The sequence below is a fragment of the Phascolarctos cinereus genome, unplaced genomic scaffold (genome assembly GCF_003287225.1).
Source record: "Phascolarctos cinereus isolate Bilbo 61053 unplaced genomic scaffold, phaCin_HiC Scaffold_4;HRSCAF=312, whole genome shotgun sequence".
In the NCBI taxonomy this organism is placed as follows: Eukaryota; Metazoa; Chordata; class Mammalia; order Diprotodontia; family Phascolarctidae; genus Phascolarctos; species Phascolarctos cinereus.
In genome coordinates, this window is record NW_027555847.1 from 62,178,625 (window position 1) to 62,195,871 (window position 17,247).

The 17,247-nt window shown below is 46.4% G+C and overlaps 1 protein-coding gene across 1 annotated transcript; it reads right to left on the reverse strand.

Moving 5' to 3' along the window:
• Positions 1-15,423: 15,423 nt before the first annotated feature.
• Positions 15,424-16,543, reverse strand: DNAJB8 (DnaJ heat shock protein family (Hsp40) member B8). Its single transcript, XM_020980964.2, has one exon. It carries the CDS (start codon positions 16,250-16,252, stop codon positions 15,548-15,550), a length of 705 nt encoding a protein of 234 aa, XP_020836623.1. The 5' UTR covers positions 16,253-16,543; the 3' UTR covers positions 15,424-15,547.
• Between the last annotated feature and the right edge of the window lie 704 nt (positions 16,544-17,247).

A 17,247-nucleotide genomic window follows, 5' to 3' on the forward strand; every position in this document is an offset into this window, starting at 1 on the left:
GGTGGATCTAGAGTCAGGAAGATTTGTGTTCAAATCTGATCTTGGACATTGACTATGTGATTCTGGGTAAGTCCTTTAACCTCTGTCTGCCTTGGTTTCCTCATCTGTAAAATGGGATAATAATACCTACCAGTGTGTTTGTGAGGCTTAAATGTTTGCTTTGCAAATCTTAAAGTGCTACATAGGTGCTAGCTATTGTTATTATTTACTATTTCTAAGTCTCCGTTTCCTGCTCTCTAAGAAAAGTGCCAACCTGGTTCTGAGAATCAAAGAACATAATGACTATGAAGCACTTTGCAAATGCCAGCACTTAGCACAGTACCCAGCACACAGAAGGCACTTAATAAATGCTCCTTGACTGACCAACTTTAAAGTTGACAAACTGAGAAACTTTAATGCCTGTCAATGCCGGTTATTACTGTTGCTCAGAGAAGGGGCTTTGCTATGGGAGGTCTGGGGGCTACGTAGGGGAGGGCTTAGTCTGAGATCTGGACAATTGGGAATCCTCCTGGCCTTCTTGTTCTCCAAAGATGGGATGCCCCTTATGGGCCCCTCTCTCCTCTCTCCTCCATTTTCTCCGTCTTTCTTCTTTCTCCTTTCTTTCTCCCTGGGCCTTAACTCTTTTTGTGGCCCACATCAACCCCTCACTGGAGTCTAAACTGGGAAGAACAGACACCGATGAGGGAGATGGCCCAAAATTAAGCCATTCTTTCTCCCCGATGCCATCCAAGAGTCAGAGTGAGGAATCACTTGGAGATCACCTTTTTGCAGAGCTTTTGGTAATGGGGACTTCTGGTCCTGGGAAGGCAGAGAGGATACACTGGGGCTTTCTCCAAGGCTAGAATCCGCCTCAACACAGGCCTAGATCAGAAACCAAGTTCTGTGGGGATCGAAGAGGAAAGAGAAATTTCTCATTTCTAAACTGAACCCTTCATCTCAGGGAATTCTTGCTCGGTTTGCTCCATTTTCTCCTAATCACCAGAACCTAGTTTTTGAGGGCAATTATCTTCTCTCTCTCTGTTTTGTTTCCTCATCTTCCACAGCACTCTGGCTTTCTCACAGCCTTCTCCCATTTTCTTCCTTTCTGAGGACCCCCTTTCTCTCCCCCTCCCCTTCCTCTCTCTCTCCCCATCTCTGTCTCTTTCTCTTCTCTCCTCTATTGCCTTTCTCCCCTTCTCATCTCTTCTCTCATCTTCTTTCCTCTCCTCCCTTCTCATCTTTTCTCTCCTTTCCTCCCTCTTTCCTCTCTCCCTCATCTTTTCCCTCCCAGTCTCTCTCCCATCCCTTTCCCTCTTTCCTTCTGTTGTCATTCTCTCTTCCCTCCACTCTGTTTCCTCTCCTCCTTTCCTTTCCTCTCTTCTCCTCTTCTCCCTCCTTCTTTCCTCCCCCATCTTTCCCTTCCCAGTCTCTCTCTGCTCCTCTTCATCTTTCCACCATCAATATCTCTTCCCTTCTTCCTCCTGTCTCCCTTTCTCTCCTTCACTCCCCCTTCCCACTTTCTCCTCACTTTTCTGTCTCCTCCTATTTCTCAGCCACTAAAAGCTCTCTCCTCTTATCTCCATCTTACCCCACCCCCACTCCATTACTGTTTCTTACTTTCTACCCTGCATCCCCAATGCCTCTCCCACCATCCTCCCTTTCCCTGATGCCTCTCTCTCCCCTATCATTCCCCTTCCAGTTTCTCCCGAAGCTTTTCTGTTTGTCACTGTGTACCCCCATCCCCCATGCCCCTCCCTCCCTTGATGTCTTTCCCCCCAAGTCATTCCACTCCCAGTTTCTCTGCCCATCCTTCTGTCTTTTCCATGTCTCCCCCCACTTTGGAACTTCTTTTCTCTTCTTTTCTCCCTCCCACCTTCCCTCCCTCCCCTTAGAGCGCCCTTATCTGGGATTTTGGCAAAGAGCACATTTGCTGGGAGCCGATCCCCATGGCAACGGGGCAGATGGTGACTTTTGATTAGCTCTGCCTGGTTTTCTCTCCCCTCCTGCCACAGCACAATCCGTCTTTGAAATTAAATCAGCCTGCGATACCATCGCTTGTTCTGGAGAGGGGACCAGGGAGAAACAAGGCTGCGCCAGGCCCGGCCGAGAGAGAGCCCAGGGTTGGGGGCAGATACTCAGCCCCCACCCCTCACCCCTGCTCCCGCCCCTTTCCTCCAGCTCCTCCCACTAGCTGTTCCATGACCACCCAGTTCCGAACCCATTCTGTGGCTTCTGAGACCATACTGTCAGCCAAGGTAACTCCTGGATACGCAGTCTCCCCCACCCCACCCTTTACCCCTTCCCATCCCACGGCCTCAGCTTCAGTGACTGTGATGGGGAGGACACCAGTGACTGATGGGAATTTATCAGGGAGATGCCCTAGGTTCCAGGCATCAGTCAACAGAACCATCCTCCCCTGAGCTCCTGACCCTGCCCAGCCTCTTCTATCCCTCCTCTGGAAGGCTGCCCCTGTGTAACTTCTCTCACTCTGGAAATTGTTTCTGGCATTCAGGCCCAAGGGGTTATCAAGGTAGGGGACAAGACCCCGAGCCCCATCCAGGGCACTGGCTTCCAGTCTTCTTGGAGGCTGGACATTCCCCTGCCCACCAGGCTCAGCTCTATTCTAGTGAAAAACAGCTCCGGATTTGGTGTCAGGAAGCCTGAGTTGGAATTCTGTCTCTCTGCTACTTCCTCTCTGTATGACTCTGGGAAATGCACTTCTTTATCTGGGTCTCAGTTTCCTCACCTGTAAAATGAGGAGCAGTACTAGATGGCCTCCCCAGCTCTAAATCCTATAGAGTTTTAGAGTTTTTTGTATAACCTAAGTCCCCAGAGCAGGACCCCACTAGAATATTAGCATGGCATGATGGAGGGGAGAGGAGAAGGGCATTGTCTGGTATCCCAAGGAAGGAGGCAGCAAGGAACTTCAGCCATATCCTGCAGTAGGGTAAACTGATGAACAAAGCAGCCCTGACTCCTCTCACTGCCTTGCAGCCAGAATCAGCACCTAGGGGTCATGACTGAGTCAAATGCCCAGGTAGGTCTAACTTTTCCGGGCGCCATGGTGGCAAGGAAAACTGAACCAAGGCTCCCTGAGAAATGGTATCAATGACTAAATTAGACAAGGCTTAGATTTCTTCAAAGAACAAATGCATCCATGGGCTGTCCTGAGTCAGGACTGCAAATGAAAACAGCTGGATTCTAGTCCCAGCTGTGCCACTGAGCCAATGTATCAACTTAGATACATCATCTAGCCTCCCTGACAGTCAGTTTCCTTATCTGTAAGATGGGGATTCTAGCTTTGGAACTGGAAAGGATCTTAGACCATCTAGGGTAACATCCTTCATTTTACAAAGAAGGAAACTAAAGCCCAGAGAGGTGACTTGTCCAAGCTAGTGGGTAGCAAAGCCAGAATTTGAACCTAGGTCCTGTGGAACTAGATCTAATATTCTTTCTACCACACTACAATGTTTCCCTGGCTATGAACACCTTCTCTACCTATTATATAAAGATGTTGCAGGTCTCAAATGAAAGCATAGCTATGTTAAAAGTTAGAGGGTTGCAGAATCAAAGAATCTTAGTGTTGGAAGGAACCAGATAGCCAAACCTCTCACCCAATGCAGAAATCTTCTCTGAAGCATCCCTTTCCTCCTTGAACACTACCAGTGACAGAGGCCTCAAGAGGTTCCATCATGGTTCCATCATCCTTAGAAGATCCTTCTTTATATTGAACCAGCATCTACTTCCCTGCGACTTCTACCCATGGTCTTTGTTCTGCCCTCTTGGCCCACACAGAACAAATCTTATCTTGATTGATTCTCCAAAGTGAACATGTGGAACACTCTAGACAATGTCAAACTTTTTTCTATGTGTTGGTTAATTTTGCTGGACTGTTTCTTTTCTCCTTTTTTAAAAATTCTATTATAAGAGATGGTACTTTGGGAAGGACAGTAGGAAGGTATATAATCGGAAATGTAGGTTACAAAAAAAAAACAATAAAAACTTATTTTTTAAAATACGGTGCCCAGAACTGGACATAGGATTAAAAGTATTATCAATCCACAGGTTTTAAGAAGAGTTGACAATATATGGCACCCTAATGTCATCCTAATCTGCCCCAAACTGTTCCCTGGTGGTTCCAGGGCTGGAGGCCAATCAAATCCAGCAAAGGAAGAAGAAGAACCTCACACCTTTTTTTTTACCCTTTTAGTATTTTATTTTTTTCCAATTACATGTTAAGAGAATTTTCCATTCGCTACACTTTCTTTATGGTGTGAGTCCTAAGACTTAGCTCTTCTGTGATTTAGACCAAGTCATCCAGCTTCACTCAGCCTCAGAGTTTTCATCTCTAAAATTAAGGGATTAGGGGCAGCTAGGTGAAGTGGCATAGTGGATAGAGCACTGGCCCTGGAGTCAGGAGGACCTGAGTTCAGATCCAGGCTCAGACATTTGACACTATAACTGTGTGACCCTGGACAAGTCACTTAACCCCAGTTGCCTTGAAAAAATAAAATTAAGGGATTAGATGGGTGGCCTCCAAGTCCATCATTCTCTGAATCTTAGATCTTGTGTACAGTTAGACCCATTTTACAGACAAGGACATTGAAGCTTAGAAAAGAGAAATGTCTTGTCCATGCTCATGTACTTTGTGAATGTTAGAGCTTGAATTTGAACCTGATTCTCCAGACTCCAGGTCCAGGGATCTTTCCATTGGACCATACTGCCTTTCTGGCGACTAACCAAGCGGAAAAAAGAGGAACTCGTAAAGGCTGTTGGATGGACCCCAGTCCCATCTCCCAGGCCCGAAGCCTATGACTCCAGTCTTGCTAGATAGCGTCAGAAGAGAGGAGAGCAGGTATGGGCCCCAGGACAGTTAGACATAATTGGATTTCCTGAGCAGATGTCATTAGTGCTCAACAGAATCCACTTGACTCAGCCACTCGGGCAGCCTTGGTAATTGCTAAAATTAGCAGGTCGGTGGGGGACAGAGGTCAGGTGGTTAATGTTGTGATTTAGGCTTTCATAAAGTTAATTCCCAGCTCCTAGGGCCCTGGCAGGCTTCTGCTCCCTCCCTCCCTAGGAGCTCCCAGGAACATCTTGAAAATCAGCCTTCAGCTGTTGGCTGTCTCCTCGGAGCCCACCCTGCCCATTCCATGGCTCCAACCAGAGATTCCAGGCCTGTTTCCTCCCGCCCCAGAGCCCACCCTGTCCAGACATTTGCCCTGAGCCTCCCAGCCCGTCCAAGGCACCAGATTTGTGATAGGCTACCTAACAGCCTGAATAGCCAGCCGGTTCTTAGGAAGGTCTTAGCACTGCCCAATGTCCTTCCCCCAAGCCTCCACTTCTGCCCCTGTGTTCAATACTGGGAGTACTGAGGTGGGGACCACATGGGGCCAGGAATACTACCCCTGCAAGTTGTTATAAGGAAAGTATTTTGTAAACTATAAAGCTATGGATAAGTGGGAACTAATCATATTTGCCCTGGCTCTGCTTTGTGACTGGAGAGGATTCCTTTCCCTTCTCTGAACCTCAGTATTTTTCTCTGGGACATAAGGAGGCGGAAGGAGGAAGTCCTTCCCACTCCTATATACTGTTCCAATTAAAAAACAGGACAGGAGAGTGTGACACCAAATATTAGAATGGGCAAGACCGACTTTGATTGTCACATACTTGGACAAGGAGGCACTGCCTGTGGGCTGGATCAGTCTCAGGGGGCTTCCTGGTGGACGGAGGCCTTGAGCTGAGAATTAAAGGAATGATCTCAAGGCCCCTGAGGAAAACTGGTCAGCTAGGCCCACAGGGATTGACCTTCAAAGCCAAGGTCATGATAAGGAGAAGATACTGGGGCTGCAGCCTCTATTTTTTTGCCTTTCTAGATGTTTGAGCCTCTATGTTAGATAGCTCTTCCCCCCTCCCCCCATATTTCACACAAAATCACTGGGCTGAGACAAACCTTAGGGAGGGAGAAACGAGGCCCAGAATGGGGAAGTACAATAGCTCCTTAATGACCTCATCGTGAAAAGAACACTGGCCACGGAGTCAAAGAACCTAGTTCAAAGCCCACCCTAGCCTTGGGCAAGTCACTTAACTGCTGTTTGCCTCCATTTCCCCATTTGTACAATGAGGGGAGTTGGAGTAGGTGAACGCTGAGGTCCTTTCCATCTCCAGATATATGAGCCTTTAAAAATAAAATGAGAGACCTGAGTTCAAATCCGACCTCAGACACATAATACTCTCTAGCTCTGTGAGCCCGGGCAAGTCACTTACTCCCATTGCCTAGCAAAAAAAAGAAAAAAGAAAGAAAGAAAGAAAAGAAAAGAAAATGAGAGGGGCAACTGGGTGGTACAGTGGATGGAGTACCAGTCCTGGAGTCAGGAGGGCCTGAGTTCAAATCCAGCCTCAGGTACTTGACAATCACTAGCTATGTGACCTTGGGTAAGTCACTTAACCCCAATTGCTTTGCTAAAAAATAAAAGGAAAATAAAATGAGATCATGAATGAGACAGACTAGTAATAATTGCTAATATTTATTTATTTAAATAGGGCTTACTGTGTGCCAGGCACTGGGCTGAGCACTCTACAATTATTATCTCATTTGAACCTCACAATAACCGTAATAATGATAATAATAATAGCTGGTGTTCATGTAGTTTTTACCATGTACCAGGCACTGTGCTAAGCACTTTACAATTATTATTTCATTTGATCCTCACAACAACCCTACAAGGTAGGTTCTGATATTAGCCCCATTTTACAGATGAGGAAACTGAGGTTAAATGACTTGCCCAATGTCAAACAACTAATAAGTGTCTGAGTCAGGATTTGAACTCAGGACTCGAGGCCAACTTCCCTATCCATTGTACCACCCAGCTGCATTGTTGTGCATTAGATTAAGGCAGGCATAAAAGGTAGAAAGAGCACTGGAGTTGGAAGACCTGGGTTCGAATCCTGATTCTGTCATTTATTACCTTTGTGACCCTGGCAAGTCATTTAACCTCTGTGGGCCTCAGTTTCCTCATTTGTAAAATGAGAAAGTCAGCATGATGAAAAATGTTATCCACCTTAAAGAAAGAATTGATAGCATCTGAATATAGACTGAAGCATACTGCTTTTCTTTCATTCTTTCCTTCCTTCCTTCCTTCCTTTCCTCCTTTCTTTCCTTTTCTTTCTTTCCTTTTCTTTCTTTCCTTCCTTCCTTCTTTCTTTCCTTTTCTTTCTTTCTTTCTTTCTTCCTTCCTTCCTTTCTTTTTCTCTCTTTCTCTCTTTCTCTCTCTCTCTTTCTCTTTCTTTCTTTCTTTCTTTCTCTCTTTCTCTCTCTCTCTCTTTCTCTCTCTTTCTCTCTTTCTTTCTTTCTTTCTTTCTTTCTTTCTTTCTTTCTTTCTCTCTCTCTCTCTCTCTTTCTCTCTCTCTTTCTCTCTCTTTCTCTCTCTCTCTTTCTTTCTTTCTTTCTTTCTTTCTTTCTTTCTTTCTTTCTTTCTTTCTTTCTTTCTTTCTTTCTTTCTTTCTTTCTTTCTTTCTTTCTGAGTTTTCTTCCACAAAATGACTCATATAGAAGTGTGTTATACATAATTGTACACGTATAACCAACATCAGATTGTTTACCATCTCAGGGAGGGGGGGAGGGAAAGGAAGAAGGAATAGAATTTGGAACTCATAAGTTAAAAAAAAATGTTAAAAATTGTTTTTAAATATAATTGGGGGAAAAAAATTTAAGCGAATCAGAACTACACATGTATATAACCTGTATCAAATTGCTTGCCTTCTTAATGGGAGGGGGGGCGGGGGGGATGGGAGAGAATTTGGAACTCAAAGTTTTAAAAATGAAAGTTGAAAATTGTTTTTACATAAATAAATAGATGTCAAAATGTCCATGTACAAAAGTTAATAAACTGTATTCATAGGCAAGAAAAAAAAATCAGACAGAGTCTTCGGAGGACCCATCCAGTTCTTCATCTGAGATCTCTGTACTCCTAATGTCCTCTGACTTTACTTTCTGGGCCTCCTGCTCTGCTTCCCTGGGCATGCCTGCCCCCAAATCCTGACCTGGGTTTTCCCCAGTTCTCCAGGCTATGAAGTTGGAATCCATCTTTTTTTGAAAACCGGTCTTTACTGGTCTCCCTCCTATGGAGCTCAGTGCTGGTGGCTAGGGATGTCAGCGCTGACAGTAAGCACCGCTAACTGGTGGATAATTTTTCAACTGTAAAAAAGTGGAGGTTGAACTAGATTTGGGAGTTTTTTATTTTTTCCTTGAGGCAATTAGGGTTGTGACTTGCCCAGGGCCACACAGCTAGTTAAGTGCCTGAGGCTGGATTTGAACTTGGGTCCTCCTAACGCTGGGGCTGATGCTCTGTCCACTATACCACCTCGCTACCCCTAGACCAGGTGTTCTTAATCTTTTTCTATGTCCTGGGCCCCTTTGGCAGTTTGGTGAGGCTTATGAACCCTTTCTCAGAATAATGTTTTTAAAACAAACAAACAAAAAAAACCACCTCAGTATTTCAAAGGAAATTAATTATATTGAAAGCATGTTGTCAAAATATTTTTTTAAACAAGTTCACAGATCCCAGGTTAAGAACTTCTGGACTAGATGCCCTGTCTTCTAACTCTAACTAGGACTCCGAGCCTCTGACCAGAAGGACAATGTAACCAGATCTATGTTTTGGCAATTGTGTGAAGGATGGAGTGGAGGAGCCAGAGGATAGAAGCAGGAAGACATGGAGACTTGTACAGTTTGATGAAAGACGCAGATCTGACCGTATTAGTCCCCTTGTCAACAATCTTCAGCAGTTCCCTCTTTCTCTAGGATAAAATATGGACTCCTCTGTCTTCCACAGAGGAGCTCCAATCTACTTTCCCCTGCATATTCCATATAAATCCCCTTCATGCCCTTTGCATCCTACCCAAATGAGCTTCCTAGCTCTTCCCCAAACTCCACCCGCCAGCCATGGCTTTGCACTGCTCCCTCACCTTCTTCTCTTGAGAGCTAAACCCTCCTTTAGCTCAAGACCCCCCTACAAGAAGCCTTTCCTGATCCCCAACTCAACCCCCATCATTCTCTCTCCTCCAGAAATTAGTTTGAATTTATAAACCCTGTCATTTTCCCAAAGGAATGCAAGCTTTTTCAGGGCAGGGGCCATTGATTTCATCTTTGTGATGCCTCAATGCCTTGCCTATAGTAAGCATTTAATAAACACTTGTCAGATTAGAAAAACCTAAGGCAAAAGGCCAAAGGATGGTCATTAGAGTCTGTACTGGGTGGTGGTATCGGAAATGGAGAAAGGCCACTGTATTGAATTCCTATTGGCTACCAGTGACTGCTGCCTCCTTTCTGACTACACAGGTGCTAGTTAGTGGTCCTTTTAATGGTTCAGCTCCTACCATACTCCCTTGAACATAGTAGGTGCTTAAGGTACATTTGCTGTTTTGAATTTTAGCATTTTGCCAAGTATGGCCATGAATAGATGCGTGAATGATTGAATAAATGAGGGAGCAGGGAGAAGCGAGGAGAGGAAGAAAATGTAAACACAAGGAAGTTGGGTGCTTAAAGCAATGGGCTGGCAGGAGATCAGGAGGCTTGGGGGTCCTACCTCCCTGGAGACAGCATGGCAGCATAGGATATGGAAATGGCCGTGGATTTGGAGTCAGAGAACCGGGGTCAAATGCAGGTAAGAGGAGGGAAGGGCAGCCCCTCCCCCCTCTGTACTTTGGTTTCCTTGTCTGATGTCTGAGCTGCCTTCCCTCTATGAAAGCCTATAGCCAGGATCTGCCTTGATGTTGGTAAGGACAAGTCCTTTCCTGGACCCTTTCCTCCTCTCCACTTCCTTTTCCCTTTTTGTCCCCTCCTTCCTTCTCTTGCCCTACTGCTTAAGGGAAAGTTATTCATTCATTCAAAGGACATTTATTTGGCAGCTTCAATATGCAGAACTCTAGGATAGCTGTTGGGGGAGACGGATAAATGCCTGAGCCCTTCCTTGACCCCATGTAGTTTCCACTCAAGGAATGTAGCACTCATCCCCACCTGCAGGTCTTTGCCTACACTGTCCCCGATGCCTGCAAAGTCCTTTCTTCAAATTTCTCCAGTCCCTATCCATCCCTCAAGGCCTAGCTTACACCCACTCACACACACACATACACACCTCCCACGAAGCCAAGCTACATTGCGTTCTCCTTCCTCTGAGCTTCCAGGCCTTATAATCTAACCTTTAATTATAGCCTAGTCTGTATTCTTCTAGACCTGGTTTCTCTGTAAGTCTGTTCTCCTATGTTTGAGATGACATTCTCTTTCTGTACCATCCCTCTTCCCCCTCCCCAACATACCTGGCACAAAATGCGTAAAAATAAGTAACGTGGTTGTCGATATTGTTTTCCTGGGAAGAAAGGCTCCTACCCTTCCTCTGGTGGGAACTATCACCCTTAATGTCCATCTTAAAATATTTATTTTGTGATGAATCCTGGGAGTGACTGACCTCTGTGGGCACTTGAGTGGAGAAGACTGGTTAATCTGGTGGTGAAGGCCTTCATCTCTGATTAGGGCTCAGGACCTGTCAGCCGTCTCTGCCCTGCAAATGGAGCAGGGATAGAGACCTCCTTCAGACCAGGAAAGAACCTTGTCTTGTAGCCCAAAGGAAAGCTGGGACTTTGCATATAGAAAGTAAGCTCCCTGAGGGCAGGGATTAAGTCTAGATTTTCTCTTTGTATCTTCCGGGCCTAACTCAACATCTCTCTTGCAGTAGATTAAGCTTAATAAATTACTGTTGTACTGAATTGAGTCAAAGAAATGGAGAGTCAGCATGCCCAAAGGGGCCAATCTGATTACCCACCACTCCTGGTAAGTGCTTTTGAAGCCCGGGGTCATCAAGGATGAGATTATATTGATGGTGAATTTAGAACAGTAAATGAAGGAAGAGCCGTTCACCTCCCAGCTGGTGAATGTATTTCAGGCCAACTAAACGGCCTAGGAACAGGTCAGAGATGAGAACAGGAGTCCCCATGGGCTGAAGCCACAAATACCTCTGAGAGAGGTCAAAGCAGGCTGCCTGAAGCCCACGGAAAAAGTCCTGGAGTCAATAGGAAATGCCTTCCTGCAGCACGAGGCCAAGGCATTGGAGAGGGGAAGTGCAGCCCAGCATAGACCAGAGGGGACAATCAGGGGACAGCACACACCTGGAGAGAACTCTGAGGAGCGGGCTGGATGAACAGACAACTCCGTCATCCCAGTCATTTCTATGCTTTGGGGTTTCCATGGGATTGGTCTCTTTCTTAGATTCTTGGTAAAAGTTTCTTTGTAAAAGACTGGCATTTGTCAGCAAAGAGGAAGGTCCCACATCTGAGTAATAGAGCTAGAGAGTCATAGGATTTAAAGCTGGAAAAGCCTCACAGATGATCTAGTTCAACCTTGGCCCCATTTTACTGAAGTGGAAACCTCTAGAAGTCAGGCATGGTGGTGGCATTGGACAAGGTCGGGGTAGAAACAGTCAGGATGGGGCAGCTGAGATACCACCACTCCTGACATACTTCCCCCACACACATGAGCACATATACATATAAATGTCTTTCTTTCCTACCTTATCTTCCATTCAGGGAGGAAACTCTTACAAGCCTAAGCCCATGCCTGGGTCCGTTTTGTCCCCAGCCCTGAGCAGTCCGTTTTGGCAGAGACAACACGATGCAGTGTCCAGGGCATTGGAGTTGGGGTCAGGAGACCTAGGATTTGGTCCTGGCTCTGGGGCTACGTGACGTACATTGGGCAATACCACTCAGCCTCTTCCCGAGCCTCAGTTTCCTCATCTCTAAGACATCTAGTGTACCTTTCATTTCTAATATTCTGTGAGTTCAAACACTATGATCATAACGGCCAAGCTTGGTCCTCCTCTAAATTTAAAAAAAAAATGTACCTCTCCCCTTTCTTTGGAGAGCTAAGGAATTGAAGGCAGGAAACATTGCACACACTTTTAGACTCCATTGATGCGCTGGTTAGTTTTGCTGAATATCTTCTCTCTTTTTTAATATTGTTACAGAAGATGACCCTCTGGGTAGGAGAGATGAGTGGGAGAGACCTATTTGGAAACGAAGGTGATGTAACAGGAAACTATATCAATATTTTTAAACCACTCTTTGAGCTCAATGAGTACGTCAGCTGAATGATAGCTTCCACTAGCCTAGAATGATATACAGGAATAGCATGATATGAAGAAGTCCAGGGTATATATTGACATATTCTTCCCCACCAGCTTTGTAATGGAAGCCATTGTCTCTTGTGAATGTCTGGGTGTAAAATGGGTCTGGAGCTGAACGATCCCTCCTTTTTTAAGTGAGAGGCACAACAGTAATACATCTTATGAAACTTTTCCCTACTTCCTCCTCCTTCCCAAGAGGCAATTGCCCTGTGGCCTCAGACCACCAATACCCCAATCCAATAGTCTTCCTGATTTGCTGAGAACAGCTGACCAATGAGTTTGCTGCATGGTACCCACGTGAGCAATTCCCAAATAGAGAGGTGGTGCCCTGGGTCTGGCATCACTTAGCCTTTCTTGTCAATGGTTCCAGGCTTTGTGAGGTTCTCCGAGAAGCTGTTATCTTAAAAGTGTAAGCTCCATCCAACCTAGAATGGTAGAATTCTAGGGTGAAATCTTCTACAGATACTTTTGATTACCTGGAAACAAGTTCTTGATATTTCATATCTACTCCCCTTCCTTATGTCAATAAGTCCTAGAAAACACATTCTAAGCCTTGCAGTTTGCAATTGATAGCCGAGAAAAAAAATGAAACAAGGGAATAAGAGCTAAAATCTGCCACCAAGATATTGAGGCAGGGTCAAGAGGAGGGCCGGGTGCATCAGATGTCTGAATCCAGAGACCTAAACACGCTCAGAGACCAAGGAGGTCAAGGACAAACCCAAGATGAGGGAACATAAAAGTTTTGAAATTAGTAATGGAGAAACCCTTGGTACAAAGACTTTCATCCCCGGAAGAGTGTAAGCTCCTTGAGGGCAGGGACTGTTTGACCTTTGCATTTGTACCCTCTTCCAGCATCCACCACAGATAGACATAGCAGGTGTTTAATAAATGCTTATTGATAGACTGAGAATCCCATGGTCTAGTCCTAGAAGCAGATTTGATCAGCAAAGCTTAAGGCACTGTCATTGTCACCTCCCTAGGCTAGTTTCCCCACTGGCACGACAGGAAACAACCAAAGGCAATGTAGTGTTCTAGAAAGAGCTCTAGATTGGAGACAGAGAACTCCTGGTTCTCCTACTTATTACTTGCATGACCCCCAAGTCATTTGATGTCCAAGACTCCAGTTTCCTCATTTGCAGAATGAAAGCCTTGTATGTTTTTATGAGGGTTTTGTTTTGTTTTTCAATGGTGTGGGAGGTAGGAAAGAGAAAATAAATGCTTATTAATAAAAAAAAAATTTTTAAATGAGTCTCTCTGGATGGATCTCAGAGGTTTCTCCTTCCCATTCTAAATGTATGAACTCCTATCCTTCTCCTGTTCCTCAGCTCGGCTGGAAGTTGGTCTAAACTCAGTCATCCACTCATTACTGGAACTAGACTTTTGCCTGGGTTAATTGTTGAGGGTTTGAAAATCCCTTTGTTGCTTCCAAAACTTTTGACCTCATAAAATGCCAAGAGGGTCTCATTTGGAAAGCATGGCATAGCAGAAATAGTGTACGATTTAAAGCCAGAAGACCTGCTTTGGGCTTCATATTTGGCTGTATGACTTTGGGCAAGTTATTTCCTCTCTGTAGAACTCAGTTCTCTTAATTCACCAAATGAGAAGATTGTGATACATCATGCCTTAGGTCCCCTCCAGTTCTCAAAAGCCTGAGCTCCAACATGGTTGGTGCCGTATTGCTCCGAATAACAAGGCATAAGAAAGTTTACTTTCTTCTTGGCTAAGACCTACAAATCCTAGGAAAGGACCACATATGAAACTGGGCTCCCCTATTCCATAATACTCCCTCCAGTCACCCCAGCCAAATGATGTTACACTCCCTTACTCTGAAACATGTAGTGTCTATGAGATAAAGTTTAAATTCCTTAGCCTGGCATTCGAAGCTTTCAATGAATTGGACTCCACCAGCCTTTCTTTTTTTTTTTTTTCTCCTGGCTAGGCAAAGGGGTTAAGTGACTTGCCCAGGGTCACACAGCTAGTAAGTGCTATGTGTCTAAGGTTGGATTTGAACTCAGGTCCTCCTGAATCCAGGGCTAGTGCTCTATGCACTGTGCCACCTAGCTGCCCCCTCCACCAGCCTTTCTTGTTTTAACTCCCATTACTCCCCAAATACAGCCTTCTATTCCTATCAGTCTGATCTATTACTCACTGTGGATGTCATTTTTCTGCCCTTATGCCTTAGCATTTGCCATCGTACATGCCCCAAATGTTCTTCCTACTCTAATTTCTGCTGACTCCTTCCCTCTTCAAGTCCCAACTTGAGAGCCACCTCCTTTAGGGAGTCTCCCTGATTACTCCTGACCGCAGTGAATTCTATTTTCCCTTCTCCCATAGCCTTTAGAATTGACTGGCTGTATCCTTCACAGCCTACCTTACTTTTGCCCCTCCTCTGCCTCATTCTTACATTTCTCTGGTGATTTAAGGTTTGCAGAATACTTTCTCTGCACTCCAGTAAGGAAAGTATCACAACTCTTCATGCCCATTTGACAGAAGAGGAAACTGAGGCTCAAAGAGATGAGCCCCCTCACTACGCCATCTCTGGAAGGGCTCCGGTTGGTCTGCGTCCTCCAAGCATGGCACCCACCACTGAACACAGTGCTCCCGAGGTGCTGGAGCACTTGGTGCAGAGAACAGTGGGGCTGTTTCTTCCCTCGGGCGGCACACGAGTCTTCTACTCAGATTCTTGGCAGCCATATCCCACGGCTGGCCCATCTTGAGCTTCCAGCCCCCTAAAGCCGAGGCCTCTTTCCCATGAACTCTTGTCCCTCACTATGTACCATCTCTAATAGGGGCCCCCAGGGTTCTCGAGGAAATAGCAAGAGCCCTCAGGCACACTAGCCATAGGGCCAGGGGTCCAGCCAAGCCCTACCTATCACCCACCCTCACCCTCATTTCCCAGCTAAGGACCAAAGTCAGGGGCAGCTGATAAGGTCAGTATCAGCTTCCTGCATGCTCCCTTGCTTCCCCCATTCCCTTCCCCTCCAGCGGGCAGCAGCCCTGCCCCCTCCCACTGATCTGGGCCCGCATCCTGGGCCTACTCATCTAACTGCCTCTCCCCTCCCATCTCCTCCCCACAGTGCCTCCAGATGAGGGATTCCAGGGTGATCTGGGAAGAGAGGAGGGAGGGACGTGCTGGGAGAGCAGCATGTGGCCCATGGGCCCTCCTCCAAAAGCACCCTCTTGCCTGTCTCCCCTACCGTCACCCCACCCCCGACATCTGACTTCCCTCTCCCTCCCTGAAAGATGCTGCAGAAAGCTGGGCCCAGCGTTTCTATGAACTCACTTCTGGCATTTATTAGTAGCCTAGACTTGAGGACATCAAGCCAGAAGCCCATCTGTGATCGGCCAAGATTCCCAGCAGGGCAAGGGCAGAGAGGGGAAATGCCTGGCTCTCACTTGTTGTCCACCCATTTGAGCTGTTCCTTCCCATTGATAGTCACTGACTTCAGCTGCCCGTCCTCCTCAATCTCCACTCGCTCCTGCCCATTCTCCACAATCCGCTTGGTGGTGATCTTGCGCCCATTGACCATCTCTGTGGACGACATCACCGACTTGTAGCCAGAGCTAGCTGAACCTGAGCCCCCAAAGGACGTGGAGGAAAAGGTGGCCCTGCCTCCGTGGCCTAAGGAGTCAAAGGAGGAGAAGGCCTCCATGAAGGCGGGGAATTCCCCAAAGCCAGCAGAAAAGGCTCCCCGCAAACCCCGGCCTCTGCTGCTGTCCCGATCCCGGTCACTGCTGAAGGGGTTGTCCCAGAAGTCAAAAGACAATGGATCCATACCGCCAAAAAACTCCTTAAAGATGTCTTCGGGATTGCGGAAGGTGTAGCCAGAGCTGAAGGGGCTGTTGTAGGTGGCTCCTGCCCCGCCGCCACCAGCCCGCCAGACATCTGACCCTGACCTGTCATACACTGACCGCTTCTTGGAGTCAGAGAGAACCTCGTAGGCCTCAGACACCTGCTTGAACTTTTTCTCTGCCTCTTCCTTATTGTCTGGGTTCTTGTCTGGGTGCCAACGTAAGGCAAGCTTACGATACGCTTTCTTTATGTCCTCCTGAGAGGCGCTCGACTGCACGCCGAGCACCTCATAGTAGTTTACCATCCGAAAAGGTGGGTGGGAGGCAAGGCTTGAGAGGCCTGGGACTTGGTTGCGGGCGTAGAGCTGACGTCAGCAGCGAAAGCAGCCCGAACAGTCAGATAAATCTGCTGGTACCCCCCGGTCCCAGATATCCTCTCTGTTGTCTGCTGTCCCCCCCTCAGCTTTCTAAGCATTCACTTTTTCATAGTACCTGCTAAAGAAGGATGTGAATAAAGGACTTCGGTGTGGAGGGGGATGGGGAAGGGGAAGGCTACCACCAACTCCTTGGCAGCTGAAGGCCCTAGGAACTCCGGAGGAATGCCTCAGCTGGGAGTTAGGGGAAAGATTATGACATCAATGGAGTCTAACCAATCAGTAGCTAGGGTTGGTGGGTGCTCTCCTTTTGCAAACCCCTGGCCCATTGGGTGGGAGAGTTGAAGGTTCACTGTGAGCCTACCGAAACTTTCTTCTTGTCCTATTTTTATGTCTTCAATACAGAGAAGTCAAGGACACTGGGAGATAGATAACAGCTCTGGAAAGATATCGGAACGCCAGGATTCTGAAAGATACAACCTCATGTTAGAACATAGGGTCTCCATAAAATAATGCTCATCTAAGAAATAGCTATCCATGCATAGGAGGTTGGGAGCTAGGATTTCTGAAGTGGTTCAGGAGGGGAATCTGAGGCACAGAGAACCTCAGTAACCTACCGGGTTAAGGAAGGCCCCCATGAGTGGGTGGATGAGGGGAACATATATCTTCTGGGACACTCTACTAACTGACTTAACCCAGCCAAAATACAAGGGTAATTTCTTTGGGGAAGGGGGTGTCAAGAATGTAGTGGGATGGGATTGTATGGCATAGTATGAAATGGAATAGATTAGGATGGAACAGGATGGAGTATAATGGAATGAGATGGGTAGAACAGGGTGTGATGGGCATGAGATGAAGATAAGATAAAGTAGAGGGACAGTGAGGCAAAAAGAATAGGATGAGCAGGAATAAAATGGGATGGGATA